Below are 19,891 nucleotides of genomic sequence, written 5' to 3' on the forward strand. Positions count from 1 at the left end.
ATCAAAACTGCATTTGATAATTAAATATGCTACAGTTTGTGTTATGGAAGAACAATAAACAAAATACTCAGTACAAATTTTTTGATTTTTGTTTCTGATTATTTCAGAATATTTCATTTCATAAAAATATTTTTAGTCATAAGGTAGGCTTTGATTGGCTAAGGAGCAGATTTCCAAAAGTATCCCATCACACATGTACATGTAAATAGACTTCTTTCACAAATCACACAGAATAATTTAAGATAATTAAATATGGGACTATCAAACAGTTTTCATATATGCAGGCAGTTTGTGGTTTCAAGAAGCTACTTAGTTCTCTAACTGGAAATCCATTTTTTGGTGAATAGTAATTTATACTTCATATTTATTAATTTTTGTAATTAGTGGACATATTTATTCTTATAAAATATAGTAGTAAAAAGATAATGTTTCAGCTCTGTATCTCTATTTTTTTTTTTCCCCCTTGACTGGAATTCTTACTTTTGTTAGTGCTTTTTGCTCAACTTTTTTTTTAAGCACTTTAACAAGTCAGAAACTATATGATGAAATGAAAGTAATTTCTCTTCATTGTAACTACCCCTGTTTGTAAGCCCAGGGTTGTTCTTCATATTTAGTGAGATCCCTGTTCTTGTACTACCTCAGTCGAGTCTGTATAGCCTGCTTGATCATTGGAAGTTTTACGTAGACTGTAATAATGAACCTTGTAAGCTTCTAAAACAAATACTTTGCTTTTGTGCCCTTCCATTGTCTAGCACAGGATTGAAAGAAGATTGTATGAAAGAGGGACATCTGGAATATGCCTTACTTTTTTCTTAATAGCTAGTGGCAGGGCCGAGGGAAAGAAGACACTATAGAATAATGCATGTTTATATCAGATGGTAAGAAAAACCCATATTTATACTAAAATTATAAAAAATGTGCTACCATATTCATGCTCTGCATGTTAGACAAAATAGAAGATGCTTGAAATAAACAAATGGGACCTAATCAAACTTATAAGCTTTTGCACAGCAAAGGAAACTATAAACAAAACAAAAAGACAACCTCTGAAAGGGGAGAAAATATTTGTATAAGTCTGTAAATGACAAATGCTGGAGAGGGTGTGGAGAAAAGGGAACCCTCCTACACGGTTGGTGGGAATGTAAATTGGTGCATCCACTATGGAAAACAGTATGGAGGTTCCTTAAGAAACTAAAAATAGAGTTGCCATATGGTCCAGCAATCCCACTGCTGGGCATATATCTGGAGAAAACTGTAATTCGAAAAGATACATGGACCCCAATGTTCATAGTAGCACTATATACAGTAGCCAAAACATGGAATCAACCTAAATGTCCATCGACAGATGAATGGATAAAGACGATGTGGTATATATACACAGTGGAATACTAGTCAGCCAAAAAAAAAAAAAAAGAATGAAATAATGCCATTTGCAGCAACATGCATGGACCTAGAGATTATCATACTAAGTGAAGTAAGCCAGACAGAGACAAATATCGCATGATATCACTTATATGTGAAATCTAAAATAGGATACAAATAAACTTACTTAGAACAGAAGCAGACTCAGGCTTAGAAAACAAACTTGTGGTTACCAAAGGGGAAAGAGCGGGTGGTGGAGGAGGGATAAATTAGGGTTTGGGGATTAGCAGATACAAACTATTGGGTTGACCAAAAAGTTCGTCCGGTTTCCTCGTAAGCTGGCTCGAGTAGCACTTAGTTGTCTTTAACTTCATTCAAAACAATGTTAGATTGTATTGTGACAGCTGTCATATCAGCGTGCATTAAAAAAAAAAATCAAAATTGGTGAATTTTTGTGTAGCCATTTTAATATTGAAGATGGAAGAAAAAGCAACATTGTCAGCATATTATGCTTTATTATTTCAAGAAAGGTAAAGATGCAACTTAAACGCAAAAAATTTGTGCAGTGTATGGAGAAGGTACTGTGACTGATCGAACGTGTCAAAAGTGGTTTGCGAAGTTTCACGCTGGAGATTTCTCGCTGGACAGTGTTCCACTGTTGGGTAGACGAGTTGAAGTTGATAGCGATCAAATCGAGACATTAATTGAAAACAATCAACGTATATCACATAAGAAATAGCTGACATACTCAAAATATCCAAATCAAGTATTGAAAATCATTTGCACCAGCTTGGCTATGTGAATCGCTTTGATGTTTGGGTTCCACATAAATTAAGCGCAAAAAACCTTCTTGACCATATTACCTCTTGGGATTCTCTACTGAAACGTAACGAAAATGTTCTGTTTTTAAAACAAATTGTGACAGGCAGTGAAAAGTGGATACTGTACAATAATGTGGAACGGAAGAGGTCGTGGGGCAAGTGAAATGAGCCACCACCAACCACACCAGAGGCCGGTCTTCATCCAAAGAAGGGGATGTTGTATATATGGTGGGATTGGAAGGGAGTCCTGTATTATGAGGCCCTTCCAGAGAACCAAAGGATTAATTCCAACAAGAACTGCTCCCAAGTAGACCAACTGAAAGCAGCACCTGATGAAAAGCATCTGGAATTAGTCAAGAGAAAATGCAGAATCTTCCATCAGGATAATGCAAGACTGCATGTTTCTTTGATGACCAGGCAAAAACTGTTACAGCTTGGCTGGGAAGTTCTGATTTATCCTCCATATTCACCAGACATTGCACTTTCAGATTTCCATTTATTTCGGTCTTTACAAAATTCTCTTAATGGAAAAAATTTCAGTTCCCTGGAAGACTGTAAAAGGCACCTGGAAAAGTTCTTTGCTCAAAAAGATAGAAAGTTTTGGGAAGATGGGATTATGAAGTTGCCTAAAAAATGGCAGAAGGTAGTGGAACAAAACAGTGAATACATTGTTCAATAAAGTTCTTGGTGAAAATGAAAAATGTCTTTTATTTTTACTTAAAAACCAAAGGAACTTTTTAATGCAATGCTATATATAAAATAGATAAACAACAAGGTCCTACTGTATAGAACTGGGAACTATATTCAATATCCTGTCATAAACTATAATGGAAATACATATATACGCATATGTATAACTGAATCACTGCTGTACAACAGAAACTAACACAACATTGCAAATCAACTATAATTCAGTAAAGAAAAAAAACAGAAAATGCTTTGATGATAATTATTAGTGTATACATTAGAATTTCTAGTGTCATGGTTTAAGCACCATTTCACATATACCTGTAACTTAGCAGCCTAAATGAGGCTAATGTGATTAACTTGCCAAGGCCAGGAACAGGTTACATTTAATAAAGAATATGTAAAAAGCTACATCCTGATCTTTAGTAGGGAGTATGACTCAGAATCTTAATTTTTTTTTTTTTTTTTTTTTTTTTTTTTTTTTTTTTTTGCTGTACGCGGGCCTCTCACTGCCGTGGCCTCTCCCGTTGCGGAGCACAGGCTCCGGACACACAGGCTCCGCGGCCATGGCTCGCGGGCCCAGCCGCTCCGCGGCATGTGGGATCCTCCGGGATCGGGGCACGAACCCGTGTCCCCTGCATCGGCAGGCGGACTCTCAACCACTGCGCCACCAGGGAAGCCCAGAATCTTAATTTTAAGGAGTTACTATTGCTTTATTAATAAACTATTAACATAGTAGTTAATTCTGAAGCTATTATATTAATAGGTTCATTAATAAACAGTTTTTCTTAACATAAAGATTAATGGCTGTTAATTAAAATTAAACCTATCTTGTTCACTGAAGTACAGACTAATGTTGATAAACTTGCCATTTTGTCTCAAGCAGTATTTTAAGAAACAAAGCTTAGTATATTTTTTTTATTAGAATGCTTTAGACATGATTAAGTCATTTTATTTTGGCCTATAATCAGCCTCCTGAGAGGTAATGGGAAGTCTATTTCAATACACAAGTTTAATTTTCAGTTTTTTTTTTTTTTAAACAAAATTTCCTATCAGTGTATGTACCTGATTGTCTTAAGCTAGATTAGGCCATCTGGTCTCTTTGGAAGCCTGGTTCCAGCTTCCAAGTTTATTCTTGTGGTGTCATTGTCCCCTTCTTTGCAGGGCCCTAATGCAGGGGCCATGCTCTCACCTGTCCCAGCCCTACCAGTTCTTTGAGGTCCCTGAAGCCTGCTCTGATTCTGCCATTTCATGCTCTTGTTCTCTGTACCCCACAGCTTTACCTTTGGATTATGGTTTCTGTTGTATTTTTTCTTATCTTGTGTCTCAACAAAATTGTTTGCTCCTAGAGCAGGTAGCATGCAGTTGGCCACAGAGGCAATAAATACTGGCTTTGTACTGCCTTATGTTACCTTCCTTGGTTGAATTTTTAAAAAATCATTTGAAGAAAGTATAGCTAGAATGTTGATTGGCTCACTCTGCGCACAGCAGGTCCCCGGTCACAATGTCTCCTTCACAACACTCGGTACATCGTCAGGACATCTTGGCAGCAAAGGTGTCCTAGATTTGGGATTGCTCAAGTGTTTGAAGGGTTGGGATCCCTCATTTCATCCACAACCTTGGTTCCAGATTAAATGGCCTTTAGGTACTATTATGGGTTCTGAAGTTAATGTTACCTTGGTTTCCTAAAGCCCCAGTGTCATGGAACTGTGCTTGCTAAAGCAGGAATGGGGTTGGGTGTTATGGGGCAGACGTGGAAGCTCAGCCCTCTAAGGCATATTTACGTGGCCCAGAAAGTCTTCTTTTCGGAAAACCACCAGCTAAAATTCATTTAACTAGTTGAATTAGAGAATCAGAATTCAACATGCACTAATTTTTTTTTTTCCTATGGAGGAGAGAAGATTAAAGTTAAGGAGGAAGTAATTAAATACCATATACATTCACAGGATATTTACTAATAATGCATACTACATTCTTTCTGCTGTTTTCTTTAGGTGATTGAAGACAATACTGGAGTCCGCCGGGTGGTGGTCACACCCCAGTCTCCTGAGTGCTACCCCCCAAGCTACCCCTCGGCCATGTCTCCAACCCATCACCTACCCCCCTACCTGACTCACCACCCGCATTTTATTCATAACTCACACACAGCTTACTACCCACCTGTTACTGGACCTGGAGATATGCCGCCTCAGTTTTTTCCTCAGCATCATCTTCCCCCTACAATATACGGCGAACAAGGTGAGTAGATAGATTGCTGGCATCGGGAGCTGTTGGAACTGGTTACAACATTTAAGTAGCTTAAGAGAGCCAGTGAGCAGCTTTGTTTCCTCTGTAATAAACATGGTAGAGGAGGTTCTATCTGCTGTATAAAGCTCATGGTAAATTCCTAGCTTTCTTTGTCCTGAATTGTGTCTTTCAACTCTTTCTTTCTTTATATATTTTCAAATTCTGCCCTCATCCCACCCCACAGAGAGCAGGTAGTGGGAGAACCACTTCTTATTTCAGAAAAGAGGCAGTAACCTATCATATGTTCCCATGTCCTGATAACATATTTTTATGTGAGCGTGGCCCAAGACAGAACTGCTGCACATTATTTCTTAGGCATCCATATGGTCTAGCAGTAGAAGGGAATTTACAGAGGGTTTTGTGCCCCTTTTCCAGCGATAGAAGACTGCAAGGTCTTGGTAAACTTTGGGTTTCTTGGATGCTCTGTTGCAATCTTGGCGGACTCAGAATCCCCTAACTGTTGATGTGGTCTTCCTGAACGCTGTTTTTAGTTTAAGAATAGCCATTAGTGCAGCCACAGTTTCACTGGTTGTTAGGCAAATATTTACCTTGAAATGAAAAAGAGTCTCAGAGATGCCGACATTATTTCTTTTTAGTTTTGGCCTTGGTGTTGGTTTAGTCTAAAGCCCTTCTCTATCAAAATGGATACTAAGAAACCAGATAAGTGAGGATAAAATTAGACTTCAACCTCTAGGACTTTGCAAAGGGATTTTCTTCTGTGTCTGACTATGAATTGAAGTGTTTTATTGTTTCAAACACTTATTACATTGGTTTACAGATAAATTGTATGAGGAATGCCTGTTAGTTTTGGAGGAAGTTATCACCTTACTTTCTCTCATCAATTTTATATATATATATATATATATATATGTTTCCCCCTGTACGTTTATGTCACATTGGAATATTTTCTTATTAACAAAAGAAAAATTTGAGATGGGTATTTTAAGTGAAATACCCTGTATCCTGTTGTAACTTAGGGATAGAATTTGATTTTTTGTAGTTGTAGTAGTAGTAGTTAGAAAGAAATTTAATATAATTCAAAAGGAACAGGTGCTATTATAATGGGGTATGGAGAGATGATAGCAAAAGACGAATCAATACTTTAATTGCATGGAGGCATCAATAGCTTCCTATTGCTAAAGTCTTTTTGCCTAGTAGCATAACACTCCAAAACATCAGAGACTGGGCATGTTCCATGAAAACATTTTGATAAAAACTGAAAAAATTCAGTTAATTAAGTATAGTTTTTTAAAAAGTATTCAGTACTCTGACACAGTACACATTAAGTATTTGAGCATTTGTCAGAATTTTCTGGTTGGGTCTGAGCTTAATGACAGTGTGAAAAGCCTTGGCTACTGACTCATTGCTTGATGAAGAGTGTCTGACCTGCCTTATTTTAGCAGTCTTTTAGTAGGATGCCACACAGTTACTGTTTTGTGAATGGTGTCCTCTGTAATTTTATGCAGCAGTATGATATAAGTCATTAGAATTAAGCAAAAAGAGAAATTATATTGTCTTCATTGAATAGGGTATTTTGGTTTAATTTCATTAAAATAACACAGAGCAATAATGTAAAATAAAAGTGCCTTCATTGATTCCAAATTAAAGAAAGCAGAAAACAAAAATCCTTTGCTTTATAAATAAAAAGCCTTTTATATATTGTCTTACCTTAGTTCTCAGTGTGCATACACCTAAAAGCAATTTAAACATATAATTTCCCAAACCATGTGAGTTTAAAAGTTCTTGATGTTTTAAAATATTATTCTATCAATACCCATGGTGAATATTTTAAGTCTCAAGTGTAATGCATTGTGATATTTAAAGCCTTTTTACCATTCTTTTTGTATGTTTAGACATAGTTTATTTGGGCATGCACTTTTTGAATAGGATTGTGTTTCTCTAGTGCAGATTGGTTATCTTGTAAAGATTTGCTTTTTAAAGGTCTTCCTCAAGCTATGTGAACAGAAAGAAAATGAAAAGTGGAGCTTTACCATTGAACAATTGAAACATTAGTCATTAAGTTATATAGGGTGACCATACATTCCTGGTGTGCCTAGGACAGTGCTGGTTTAGGTCTCGTGTCAAGAGAAATAATTAGAAATGCTCCCTAATCATGCTCAGAAATACTCAGATTTGGATGGTAATTTATGTGGTCAATCTGTGCACATGGGGCCTTTTTTTCTTATAAACATGTAAGGACCCAGTGTCTGTGTTATACATTACCATTTTTATTAATGTCTAAATAGAATTTTTAATTGCTTAAAAAATTTAAATTTAAAATAAATGTTTTCCCTAAGATCATGAGATTATTTTTCAGGTTCCCATTTTCTTTTTTTTTTCTTTTTTTTTTTTGCGGTATGCGGGCCTCCCACTGCCGTGGCCCCTCCCGCCGCGGAGCACAGGCCCCGGACGTGCAAGCCCAGCGGCCATGGCCCACAGGCCCAGCTGCTCCGTGGCACGGGGGACCCTCCCGGACTGGGGCACGAACCCGCATCCCCCGCACGGGCAGGTGGACTCTCAACCACTGCACCACCAGGGAAGCCCCCTCCCATTTTCTTTTGAGCCATGTAAAAATATGGATAGTGAAGCCAGGTGACATTCTACTGGTCAGTTTGTCTTACCTCCTGATTACCCCAAAATACTAGTTTATGACCGTAGATTATTATGCTTGGCACCGGGTTGTAGAGATGGCTTATATTTATCACTACAAGATCTCCTTGAACATTTCCCCTGATTCTGTGAGCTTTGATTATTTTTAATGGAAATTTCTCATATTTTCATTTTAGTAGGTTTTGTTCAAATGTTGGCTCTTCTAGATGGCACAAATAACTCCTTATATTCTAGTTGCTGTACACTTTCTGATAGAAATGCTATTCTGTCCGTAAGGATAAGCATACTTTCAAGTATCTTGATTCTAAGAACACATTACTTAAGGGGGTATTTTATTTGTTAATTCTAACTTTTTTTGTATGTTGCAACTACTAAAAATAACTGACAGGCAAATCAAGCTTAGTTATCTATTCAACTAAAATATGAACTCTTGGTGGACAGTAACCCTTCTTCAGTATTTCCCATAATTTCTGGAACATTTCTGAACATACAGTATAGTTTTTTAATGATTAACTATTCCTTTATTGGTTAGAAATATATGGGAATATTTTAAACATGTATAATCTGCGTATCGCTTTTATACTGTATTTAGTAATATGTTAAACTTCTTCCTTCAGGCGTCAGGTCATTTGACCCTATAATAATTTGTTATTGGAAACGTAGACTGAGCTTGCATTTGTCATAATCATCATTTTAGAAATTATACCACTCTATGGAATGTCGAGTTATATCACCCGAGAAGACCAGTACAGCAAGCCTCCGCACAAAAAGCTGAAAGACCGCCAGATTGACCGCCAGAATCGCCTCAACAGCCCTCCTTCTTCGATCTACAAGAGCAACTGCACAACCGTGTACAACGGCTATGGGAAGGGCCACAGTGGTGGTGGCGGCGGAGGCGGGGGAGGAGGCAGCGGTGGGCCGGGCGTTAAGAAAACAGAGCGGCGAGCAAGAAGCAGTCCGAAGTCAAGTGACGCAGACTTACAAGGTAATGTTCAAAGACGTTTGCCGTGAAAGACTGAGACGCCGAGTTTTATGTCAGGGTGTTGCATGGCAGTTGGTCTTTCTGCTAGGAGTGATAGGGTAGACCTTCTCTTATCTTTTGCTTAGCAAGGACAGGATGTTGTATCATCTCTTTTCTATTACTGCTTCATGGCAGAAGTGTTACTTCTTCGATCGCACGTGCTGTGTCACATTCTACTTAATCTCAGTAACAAGTACCTTAAAGTGTTTTCACGTTAGCTTACTTCCGTTGTTTCATTCTAAGTAGACAAATGTGGAAGAGATCCTAAGTAAAACAGGTAAACCTTCTAAGAAGTGTAGGGCTAGTTTAAATCTCAAAATAATTATACCTCATAAAACCAGATGTAATTACTTCCATACTGTAGTGAAATTTGTCATCGTGTAAGGGAATATATTTCTGTCTCCCTCATCAGTTATTGTTTTCAATGCCACCTTTGGCATCCTGAATGAAGTATTCATAGACCAAGGATGAGAAGGAAGAATTAGGGGCACCACATATAGATAGAGAGACATCAGTTCAAAAGGGCATTTGTTTCTTTGTAGATTAGTCTTGTGGCTGTAGATCAATTAATATGGGAAGAAGGTGCGTGTGCTTTAAATGAAGCTTTTAGGTAAGACTTAGACACAACCTGTTCTTAAGCCACAGGAGTTAAAAACAGAAGCTTTTTATATAGGCATATGTAGAAGGCTGACTTAAGGGAAGCAAAAGAAGAACATTTTGATAAGCTAGGTGAGATAACAGATAGAAATAAACAAAGACACGTGAAAGACAAGGTAAGAACGGATTATAACACTATTAAATACACTCCTTCCTTATCGGACCTCATCCAGGTAGAAACCGGCATTGTGTATGTGAGAATGTGTTTGTGAATGAAAAAGACAGAATTAGTCTATGGTTGATTGTGTAAGGAAGACTGGCCTCTGTTAGGGCAGAGGAAAATTAGGTAAAACCAGACACTGGCGGGCTTCCCTGGTGGCGCAGTGGTTGAGAGTCCGATGCAGGGGACACGGGTTCGGGCCCCGGTCCAGGAGGATCCCACATGCTGCGGAGCAGCTAGGTCCGTGAGCCATGGCCGCTGAGCCTGTGCGTCAGGAGCCTGTGCTCCGCAACAGGAGAGGCCACAACAGTGAGAGGCCCATGTACCACAAAAAAAAATCACCAGACACTGGCATCAACATTTCCTCCCATGTTGTTCATATGAGTGAACTATAGCACGAAAAAGAGCAATAGTAAGATACAGTGAAAAGTGAACAGTAATTTCTCTGTGAGATATATTATAGGTGCTTTTAATTTTGTTCTTTATTCTTTTCTGTATTTTCCAACTTTTATTTAATTACCATGCATTATTATTATAATTATTAAACAAAACATAAACAAGTATGTAAGAGTGACCCAAGATTTAAGAGTTTTCAAACAGCTCCTAGTGGAAAGTGCTGTGTCTGCCGTATAAAATGATTTTTAGTCAAATAATACTATAATTTCTAAGTTTGAAATTCAGTTATTAGCAAGTTATAATTTTAAATCTTGGGCATTTAAGAGAGAATTCACACACACAAAAATTAGAAATAGGTTTTCCTAAGGAGAATTTTAGTCTACAGAAAAGAGAAAAAGAATGTATAAGCTGTCTTCAGAGAGCTTATGAAGTTTGAACTACCTTGATTACTTGATTCATTCTTTAATACTTTTTGTTCTGCCTTGCATCAAAAAAGATTTAAGGCAGATGAAATAGATAAATATAATAGAGGCAGAAAAAACAAATTTGAGTAAGATCTAAGAGGCAGAGAGACAATAAGAGAAAGGAAATAAGATGAAGCAGGGTTGAAGTTAGCATACAAAATTAGTGTAGTTATGAATTACCTGGCAAAAGTAAACCTTCCTTATATATGCAATTATTTCCTTTTACATATACCTAAATGTGTAAGCTGCCCTATATTTTAATATTCTCTCATAGCTGTAAGAGAGGAAATGGATTTGCATTGAAATCAACACTGAAATGTTTGCTAATGTACATATGTTTATAAGCATTTTGGCATTTTACATTATGACAGAGAGTATAATTATTCTGAGCACCTTAAGCTCTTTGCTGTTGTGTAGAAGACATGTTACTGCGTTGGTAACAGTGAGATCTTTTTCGTTATGGGCTTCTGGGAGTGTGTGTTTCACAATGAAAAGAGTTAGAAAATATTTTTATCTCACCTTCAGTTCAAACTTGGTGCATTGTTCCTTTTCTCATCACAGTATTTGCCTACTCATAATCACTCCAAGTGCTACTCTCCACATGGTTTAGCCATGAAATATAGAGTCAGATGGAGTATTATTTTATGTACTCTAGCACATTCCGATAAGGATCTGAGGGGGTTTACATGTTGGATAAAAAAAATAACCACTTGCTGACATGAATTGAAAACTTACATCCTGACAAAAAAATACACATGGATGTTTGGAGCAGCTTTATTCATAATTGCCAAAACTTGGAAGCAACCAAGATGTCCTTCAGTAAGTAAATGGATAAATAAACTGGTTCATCCACACATGGAGTACTACTCAGCATTAAAAAGAAATGAGCTGTCTAGCTATAAAAGACATGGAGCCACCTTAAATACATGTTAATAAGTGAAACAAGCCAGTCTGAAAAGGCTACATACTGTATGATTCCAACTATCCAATAGGAAAAGGCAAAACTATGGAGACAGTGAAAAGATTCATAGATGTCAAGGGTTGGGGGAGTGAGGAGTGACCAGGCAGAGTACAGAGGATTTTTAGGGCAGTGAAACTACTCTGTCTGATACTGTAATGGTGGGTACATATCACATACATTGGTCAAAACCCATACAGTGTACAACACCAAGAGTTACATACACCCTAATGTAAACTATGGACTTGGTAATGGTGGCGTGTCAGTGTAGGTTCATCAGTTGTAACAAATGTACCGCTCTGGCGTGGACATGATAGGTGGGGCAGGCTCCGTGCATGTGGTGGGTGGGGTGTATAAGGGCCTTCTTTGCATCTGCTCAGTTTTGCTCTGCAATTAAAACTGCTCTGAAAAGTAATCTATAAAAAAATAAATATCTGAGGAAACTGAGGACAAATAAGACGAAGACACGAGTAAGCTTGTACATAAAGAATCCCGAAGAGTTGCTTGATGTACGCCATCTATTTGGCTTTGAGCCTCCAGGTTGTCGAAGCAAAGAGGAAAACCTGAATCAGGTGGAATAGGTGAACAAAAGCACCTTTTGTCCCTGGAGTCCATAATGTTGTTCATAATGGTTCAGCCCTGTCTGCCTCAGTATGTGATTGTTGGCTGAAAGGATCCCAGAAGGCTTCTTCTGCCTTCTCGTACGTAAATGGCAACATTCTCCCAGAGTATCTTTTTGCTTGAATGTACTGCAACTGACTTCTGTACCCAGAAAGTAAGTTTCTCAAACAATTCTTAAGTTTACAGTGCCATATGATTAATATGAAGCTACAATTAATTCTAGTATGTTGACCTGTTTACATTCATATGTAGTTCGCACAAGATTGGGGTTTATAGTTAACCATGACGTACAGGTTGTGGTATTTTTCTACATTCTACTTAAGATGCCCACATTTGCCAGAGGAGGCCAACTTTTAACCTCAGAATTCCCTAGTTTTTGAGGGAATCTACTTGAATTACTTACCACCTTTTTACCACTTAGAAAATACACATGTAAAAGGAAAATGGCAAACTTCAACTTTGTACCTGGTCCTGTGATAAGCAAACAAATTATGTTAATCTAAACAAATAAATACATTTAAAAGATGGAGATTGATTAATTATTCTCTGGAATCTTGGTTCTCTTGTTTGTACTTCAGAAACACTGGTGGAACTTCCAAAAAATGCAGACCCCTAACCCTCATTTCAGACCTGCTACAGAATCTCTTCACCTGATCTGGCTTCATGTTTTTTATTAAACTTCCACTGAGAATGATGGCCAGCAAGATAGAGAACTACTGTTCTCATATCAAGGATGGTTACGGAAGGTGTGGTTTGCTAGTTTGTATATGATGTGAGGTAGGAACTTTAGCCCACCACCACCTAGGACTGTGTGTGGCACATAGTATGTACTTAGTAAATATTTGTGGAATGAACCCTGTGTTCTTAACTGCCCTGTTCTCTAAAACAAGCCATCTGCTCTGCAGCCAACCCCTCCTTTAATTTACTGCTGGTACCTTCAGGAGAACAGCTTAGGCAGGACAAAGTCTACGGTACCATCAGGGAAATGTAGGATTCCAGTTTTCTTGTACACGTTGGAGTTGATGGTGTGATGTGGGCAGAGAACAGTTGGGGCTTTGGTATCAGACACACTTGGCTTAGAATCAGGTTTTGTCACTTGCTGACTATTTGCTTTTAGTATTCCCTGAATCTCTGTATCCTCATCTGTAAAATGGGTATTTTAATTCCCAATATTAAATATTAAAAGTAGTCTATCTCAGTTCTTAACACCTCAGTATAATGGTCACCCTTGTTACTTGAATATTCTTTTCATCTCCCCCCTGTAATCTTAGGATCAACTCTCATCAAGATATATGCCCTTCTCAAAACAAGTATCTCTATGTGCCCCTGCGCCCCTTTCTCCCCCTCCCGCCATCCGATGCCATCTCTCTTGCCTTCATGCCCTCGCCCTGCAACTCCTTCCCCTGTAAGCCAGAAGTGGCTTCCTTCTGCTTAAACCCGTCTTCATTTTGAAAGCTCAACCCTGTACTCCTGGACCTCTACATCTGAAAGTTGCATCCAGGCTCTCTGAGAGAGATTGCTACTGGGGTAAAAATGTGCTGCCTACCCAGAGGTGCCAGATTTCACACATCTTCTCATCACCCCATCAGGGACACTTAAAGTTCCAAGTGAGTGAGAACTCTGGATACCCTCTTGGGGCATCCTTTCTAATGAACTCTGTCTTTGGCATCTCCTCATACATTTTTTAGAAACCTGAGTTAGGATTCCCTATGCTCAGTCTGAGAAGGACCACCTTATGTTTTAAGAAATGGGATTATCCATCTTCCTCTCCATCCCATCCTCTGATTACGGCCGCAGCTACATCAGATCTGAATATGCTGTTCCCCTCCTTAAGGAACCTCCATGGTGGTCCCCATTGTCCAGGGAATAAAGTCTAAGCTGCTTGATGCTCACCTTCCCAAGTACTTTAGATTTCCCCACCAGCTGCCCAAAGTTTTGCCCAATTTCAAGAATATGCCTCATCTTCTCTTCTTGGCTTTTCCTTCCAGTCCCTCTGCCTAGCACACTCCAACTCAGTCCTTCAAGAGCCAGCTCAAATATCATCTCTTTCTGTGGAGCCTGTCTGTCTCCCCAAGGCATAATAATGGCAGATTGATTAGGGGAAAATATTTCAAGAAAATTTCCCTTGTCTTTCTTTTCCTTAACTGGCATTTGATTTTAGTTCAGTGCCTGAGCACCATGTCCTTAGTTGTTCGAGGACAGGATGACAGGATTTGTCCTTGTGTGCAGAATGTTGTACAAGAAGAGCTGGGCCTTGAGCCTCTTCTGTGGCCCAAACCAAGTTAAGATTGTCATGTTCCTTTTACCACAGAGGCTACAGAAGTTTCTGTTGTTCTTCATTGAGTGAGAGGGAAGTTTCATCCTTCCATTTTATCCTTGGTAAAAACCGAAGCATATGATATCAAGGAAGTTATTCAGAGGATACAGTTTTGTAACTGAAATCCCCTAGTTTTCAGCCAGCGCTGTAGTCCCTGTGTCATTGATATATCCTCAGAAAGGAGAGTTAGGTTATCTGCTAGTACTGTTTTAGAAATGATTATGTGAAGCCAGAGTGAAAAACGAAAACTTTGGTGAGGATCCACTGTCTGATAATATGAAAAGACTTAAGTAAGCAACCCCATTAATAATGGGGGGGGTTGTTTAGGTAGGGGAAGGAGAGAGAGAAAGAACATCAAGAGTGTTTATAAGTCACAATCTCCAAACACCTTTTGTGTGTGTGTGTGTGTGAAAGTATTTTGTGTGTGCAGTTGATACTGCTGACCTTTACCTCATCCCTGGGTTTATCTTTTTCACTCATTACTTGAACATTTTAAAACCTTAATGGATTTGAAACATAACAGTTGTTAGTGTTTTAGATTACGTGATACATAACAAGTCATTTCACTAGGCCTCAGTTTCCCTTTCAGTAAAATGAACAGGTGAGTTAAAGTCAGTGATTTTCAGGGCTTCCCTGGTGGCGCAGTGGTTGAGAGCCTGCCTGCTGATGCAGGGGACACGGGTTCGTGCCCTGGTCCGGGAAGATCCCACATGCCGTGGAGCTGCTGGGCCCGTGAGCCATGGCCACTGAGTCTGTGCGTCCAGAACCTGTGCTCCGCAACGGGAGAGGCCCACGTACTGCAAAAAAAAAAAAAAAAAAAAAAAAAAAAATCAGTGATTTTCAGAATCTTATCAAAGAACAGGTCTTCCTTTTTCAAAAAATCTCATGTGGATCCGCAATGAAATACAGTATCCTTCCTCCCCCACCACCATCTCTCTCTCTCTCTCTCTCTCTCTCTCTCTCTCTCTCTCTCTCTCTCTCTCTCACACACACACACACACACGTAGGCGTTGTAACAGCAGATAGAGTTGGTGCTGCTGTGCTTGGGGCGGGAGATATGGGCACTTGTCATCCACAAAGCTTTCCTCACCCTCACTTGGACTCTGGCTATTCAGTCCCAGGCCACAGCTTCGTCGCCATCTAGGAGCTTGTGAGACATGTGCCCTCCTGGCCTGCCCCAGACCTGCTGGATTACAGTTAGTGGAGGTGGGACCCAGCAACCTGTTTTGTTGAGTTCTCCAGGTGGTAATCAGGCACAGTAACATTTGAAAACCACTGGCCTCCTGAATGCCAAGCAATTTTGAAGGAAGATTTTTAAATGAGGGGTATGGGAGGCATTCAGTTAAAACACTCATTTTAAGTTGAAGCTTATTCCTTTTGTAGTACCTGCATAGTGATAAGCTTATACGGGAGGTGGAGAGAGTCCCTTTTATGTTGCTAACGTATAAGTAGTAGTTTACGTGAAGACCTCTAGAACTTACAGTGCCGTATGGGAAAACATTGGGACAAAATGGTAAGAATTCCAAATATAGAAAAAGATGAAGATACAGGATACTTTTGGCATTTGACCTTTGGAATTGTTGACAATCCAGAGATTCAGTTACGCTGATGATAAAATTCCATCACATAGAATGATAGTTTCTGATTGTAACATTGAAAGCCGGTGACAAAAGCATTATTCTGATGCTTTTCTCCTTCTGACCCCAAGTAGTAGTATTCCTTATTACCAGGTTTTTGTGTTCTGATTTCTTCTCAGATGGCCTTCCCTGACATTTTTTCTGTTTCTACATTTTGCTATTACTGGTCATAAACCAGAATCTGGTTTATATACATACCCAATATGTATGTACTGAAATTAGTATGAAAGTTTATTCATTCTGCAGGTAAGAATTGCTGTAGTGAGGGTGAGGACGGCCTTTTCCTCCGGAGGTCTGAGATTGTGGGCAGTTGCGGGTTTTTGGAGGCTGTCTCTTGCTGGGTGGCTTGGCTCTGGGAGGGGCGGCTGCATCCACCTGTGCAGGGCTGACAGTCGTTTCCTTTGTTTGGAAGGACAAGCCTAATGTTAATAAGGTCTGGAATGTGACGAGTCAAGGCAGATTTTCGTTTGGAGTCTGTTTTGGTCCTGGCTCCCCATAAGAGATAACACTGGTGCTGTTCTGTTTAAAATAAGGTGTTTAGTGGGGCTTTAACACTTCCTAAGTGGCTCATTTCTTCTTTCACCTGCAGCCTTTTTCTCTCATGAGCACATACCTCCTAGGCATACTCAGACTGGGTGTTTTGGAAGAGAGTTTACTTGTGCAGGGGGCAGGGGTCCTTTCTCCCGGTGTGGATGTTTTCCACACTGCATTTGAAAATGTACAGTTTCTAGTTGGATTTTCATTATTGCTTCATCTCAAGTCTTTGGTGATGATAAATCCTGTGTGTTTTCACCTGTCTGCAGCTGCATATGAATCCTGTGCATGGCAAAAATATCAAGAAAACATGAAAAAAAAATGAGCTCAAGTCAGTGGAATTTACCCATTCTTCTGCCAAGTACAGTCTGAAAAGTGAAAATAGTCCAGACAAACCCAAATGACTTTTATTTTTTTAAAGAGACAATGTGGACCCTTGGATCAAAATGCAAGATACACTCATTTTGGCAGGAAACTGGGCAATTAACACCCTTACTTCCATTTCAGACATAGATTGCCAGATCTATCCCCTAGTCTCGAAGGCCCCTGAGTGATGCTGGGAGAGGTCTGAGCAGGTTTCCAGGCCTTGCAACAACTGCCTACGTGTGGGATGGAAGGGAGGGAGGCTTGAGGACAGAAGGCTGTTTTCAGGAGGAGGGTGCTGCTCACTGACATGTGCTTTCTGACCTGGGCACTATCCTCTGAGGGCCAGAGCTGGAGAAATCCAGCAATGAATAACTTTTTTCAGTAAGACCCCAGTGTACTGATTTTTTTTTTTTTTCCTTCCAGAGGCATTGACTTTCCTGATACAAAGGCAAAATCTGCGGCTCAACAAAGAGGAAAATGTGGTGGCCCAAATTTTTGCTAATGAGTAGAGTGTATAGTTGTCTTTATCAAGTTCCATCACTTATCTTTTTGCCTTTTGCCCTTCTCCCCTGTATTTCTGTTGCAATCTGGAATGTTTTAAAGACGTTAACTACATGGTTCTTTCAACAGACAGGATGAGATATTTTTGTCATGTCAGTTTAAGAAGTCTTAACACATTAAATCATACTTGAAGCTTCCCATTTTTCACTTACATATAAAAAGACAGACAACATGCAAAAATTTTTTTGAGTTTTCTCTTGCAGTGAATGTTCACCAGAAGATTGAGGACAGAATTTTTATTAGTTTCTACCATATGTAGTACTTAACTCTGTGAACCCATATTATTTTCTCTGCCTTTTTTTGCTTTCTTGGGAACTGATCATAGAGGCATTTAGATGACATCAGAACCCATGTGGGTAAAATACATGTCATCCCAAAGAACCCTTTAAACAGCAGGTATAAGTGATGACATGGTTTGTTTCTGGTACATATATAACCTTCAATTTTATTGAATTGAAACTTGTACATGTTATTCTCTCATTTAGCTAAGTTGAATTCTGAATTTAACTGGGTCAAAGGGCATCATCACAAATGTGCCATACTTAGAAGCAAAATAACATACTAGTCAGGACCTTGCAGATCTGGGTTTAGTCCCACCTCTGCCCCTTGTGAACCTTGGGCCTTTGGGCAAGATAGTTAATCTCTCAAAGCTTCAGTTTCTTCATGTCTGTATAAAATGGGGACCATTAATAGCACCTATTTCAGAAGGCTGTCATGAGTTCTTAGTACAATTTTAGAGGCACTAAGTGCTTTAGAAATGTTAAAGAATATGGATAAAGAAAGACCATGGCATTTTTCTGCTTAAGAGAACTGCCTCATGTGGGTCATGTTAACAGAACCCCCGGCCTGGGAGCGCACCCCCTGGAGTGCTGCAGGACAGGGCCTCCTGTGTTCTGAGTCAATGTTGAGTAACTTTCAGTGCCAAGGATTTGAGATATGAGGGGAGTCAGAGGGGCATCCAATCCCGAGAAAAGACCGTGACCGTTTACCACCAACAACCTGGTAAATCCTGGGCAAGAATAAAATTCAGTTCCCTCCTTGTCTCTCCTGCCTCTTCTCTGGGCTGGATTCTCTTGTGAGGCTGAGGAGTACAGCCTAATGGGCCAGCTTGATTCTGCGTCTGAACCTTCTCAACACACGGCTGTAAATTACTTTGCTAGGTGTTAGAAGTGTTGCAAAAGGAGGAGTAGCTGGAGATGACTTGGGCAAGCCACGACTTCTCTATATTTTGCTAACACTCATATTACTTGCTGTAGGGCCGTTAGTTAACCCAGACGGATAAGCTTGCTAGGAAAGCCACTAAATTTCAAGCTCTTTCACAGTGCTTCCTTATACCTCAGAGGTCATACACGTCCACATTCTGTTGGTCGCATATTGTACCTACTGATACGGTGTGGAAGGCGTCTCCCCCGAGGTGGGATGATGGTGGGGTGAGGTAGGGGACGGGTCATCTCAGAGGCTGGCCACCACATGGTGTGTGGAGTCGGGGACCGTGCCTATTGATACTCCATCTGAAATAGTCTCGGCATTTGTGATGGAATTTTGGCAACTTTCCAGCTGTTATGTCAACATTGATTTTGTCGCTTCATCTCCTGTGGAATGGTCCTCTAGGATTCCCGTATGTAAGTGCTGTATGAAGAGGCAGGGTATCGAATCTCTGGGTTTACAGGACCAGTTTCTTGTAACGTGACGATTATAGGCAGTATTGCAGATATGCTAATTACAGGCCATCCTTTCTGCTCTGACCAGCCTTGGCTTTTCTTTTCTTTTTCTTTTTTTTTCTTTTTTTTTTTTTTTTTGCGGTATGCGGGCCTCTCACTGTTGTGGCCTCTCCCGTTGTGGAGCACAGGCTCCGGATGCGCAGTCTCAGCGGCCATGGCTCACGGGCCTAACCGCTCCACGGCATGTGGGATCTTCCCTGACCAGGGCACGAACCCGTGTCCCCTGCATCGGCAGGCGGACTCTCAACCACTGCGCCACCAGGGAAGCCCGGCTTTTATTTTCAACTTAATTTGCCCAACCATACACACCACAGTGCAGCCGATTATATCATGCTGTTCCAATCTTTGGTACTATAATGAGACCTGGAAATCCTATAAGGATTGAGTAGAGAACACAAGGGTAAAATGGGTAAGGTCCACGAGAGACAGCAGTGATACCAGCTCATTGCTTGCGATTTAGGATTTACAAAGTAAAGAGTGTAAATGTCGCTGTAGTTGACCATAAAATCTCCTCTTCTTGTCTTTTGGTGCTGAGTTTGCATTCTTATATGTGCCTCGTGCCCCACCACCCCTGATTGTAGCTGCTGCTTCCCAGCTGCATCAGAAGAATGGAGCTTTCCACGCAGACAGGCGTTGAGCTCAGAAAAGGGGCAGGAGAGAGCAGGTGATAGTGGTGGGGATGATTTGCTCCAGGCACAAAAGGGAATTGTGA

At 39.9% G+C, this 19,891-nt stretch overlaps 1 protein-coding gene across 4 annotated transcripts in view; it reads left to right on the top strand.

The window, feature by feature from the left end:
* The window catches only part of FNDC3B (fibronectin type III domain containing 3B), a 353,074-nt gene that overhangs the window by 202,084 nt on the left and 131,099 nt on the right, over positions 1 to 19,891 (top strand). For all 4 annotated transcript variants that reach the window (XM_060099137.1, XM_060099141.1, XM_060099138.1 and 1 more), the window contains exons 5-6: positions 4,865 to 5,108; positions 8,464 to 8,751. In XM_060099137.1, the coding sequence (XP_059955120.1) occupies positions 4,865 to 5,108; positions 8,464 to 8,751 (532 nt within the window). The remainder of the gene's footprint in view (positions 1 to 4,864; positions 5,109 to 8,463; positions 8,752 to 19,891) is intronic.

The sequence above is a fragment of the Mesoplodon densirostris genome, chromosome 5 (genome assembly GCF_025265405.1).
Source record: "Mesoplodon densirostris isolate mMesDen1 chromosome 5, mMesDen1 primary haplotype, whole genome shotgun sequence".
NCBI classification, from domain to species: domain Eukaryota; kingdom Metazoa; phylum Chordata; class Mammalia; order Artiodactyla; family Ziphiidae; genus Mesoplodon; species Mesoplodon densirostris.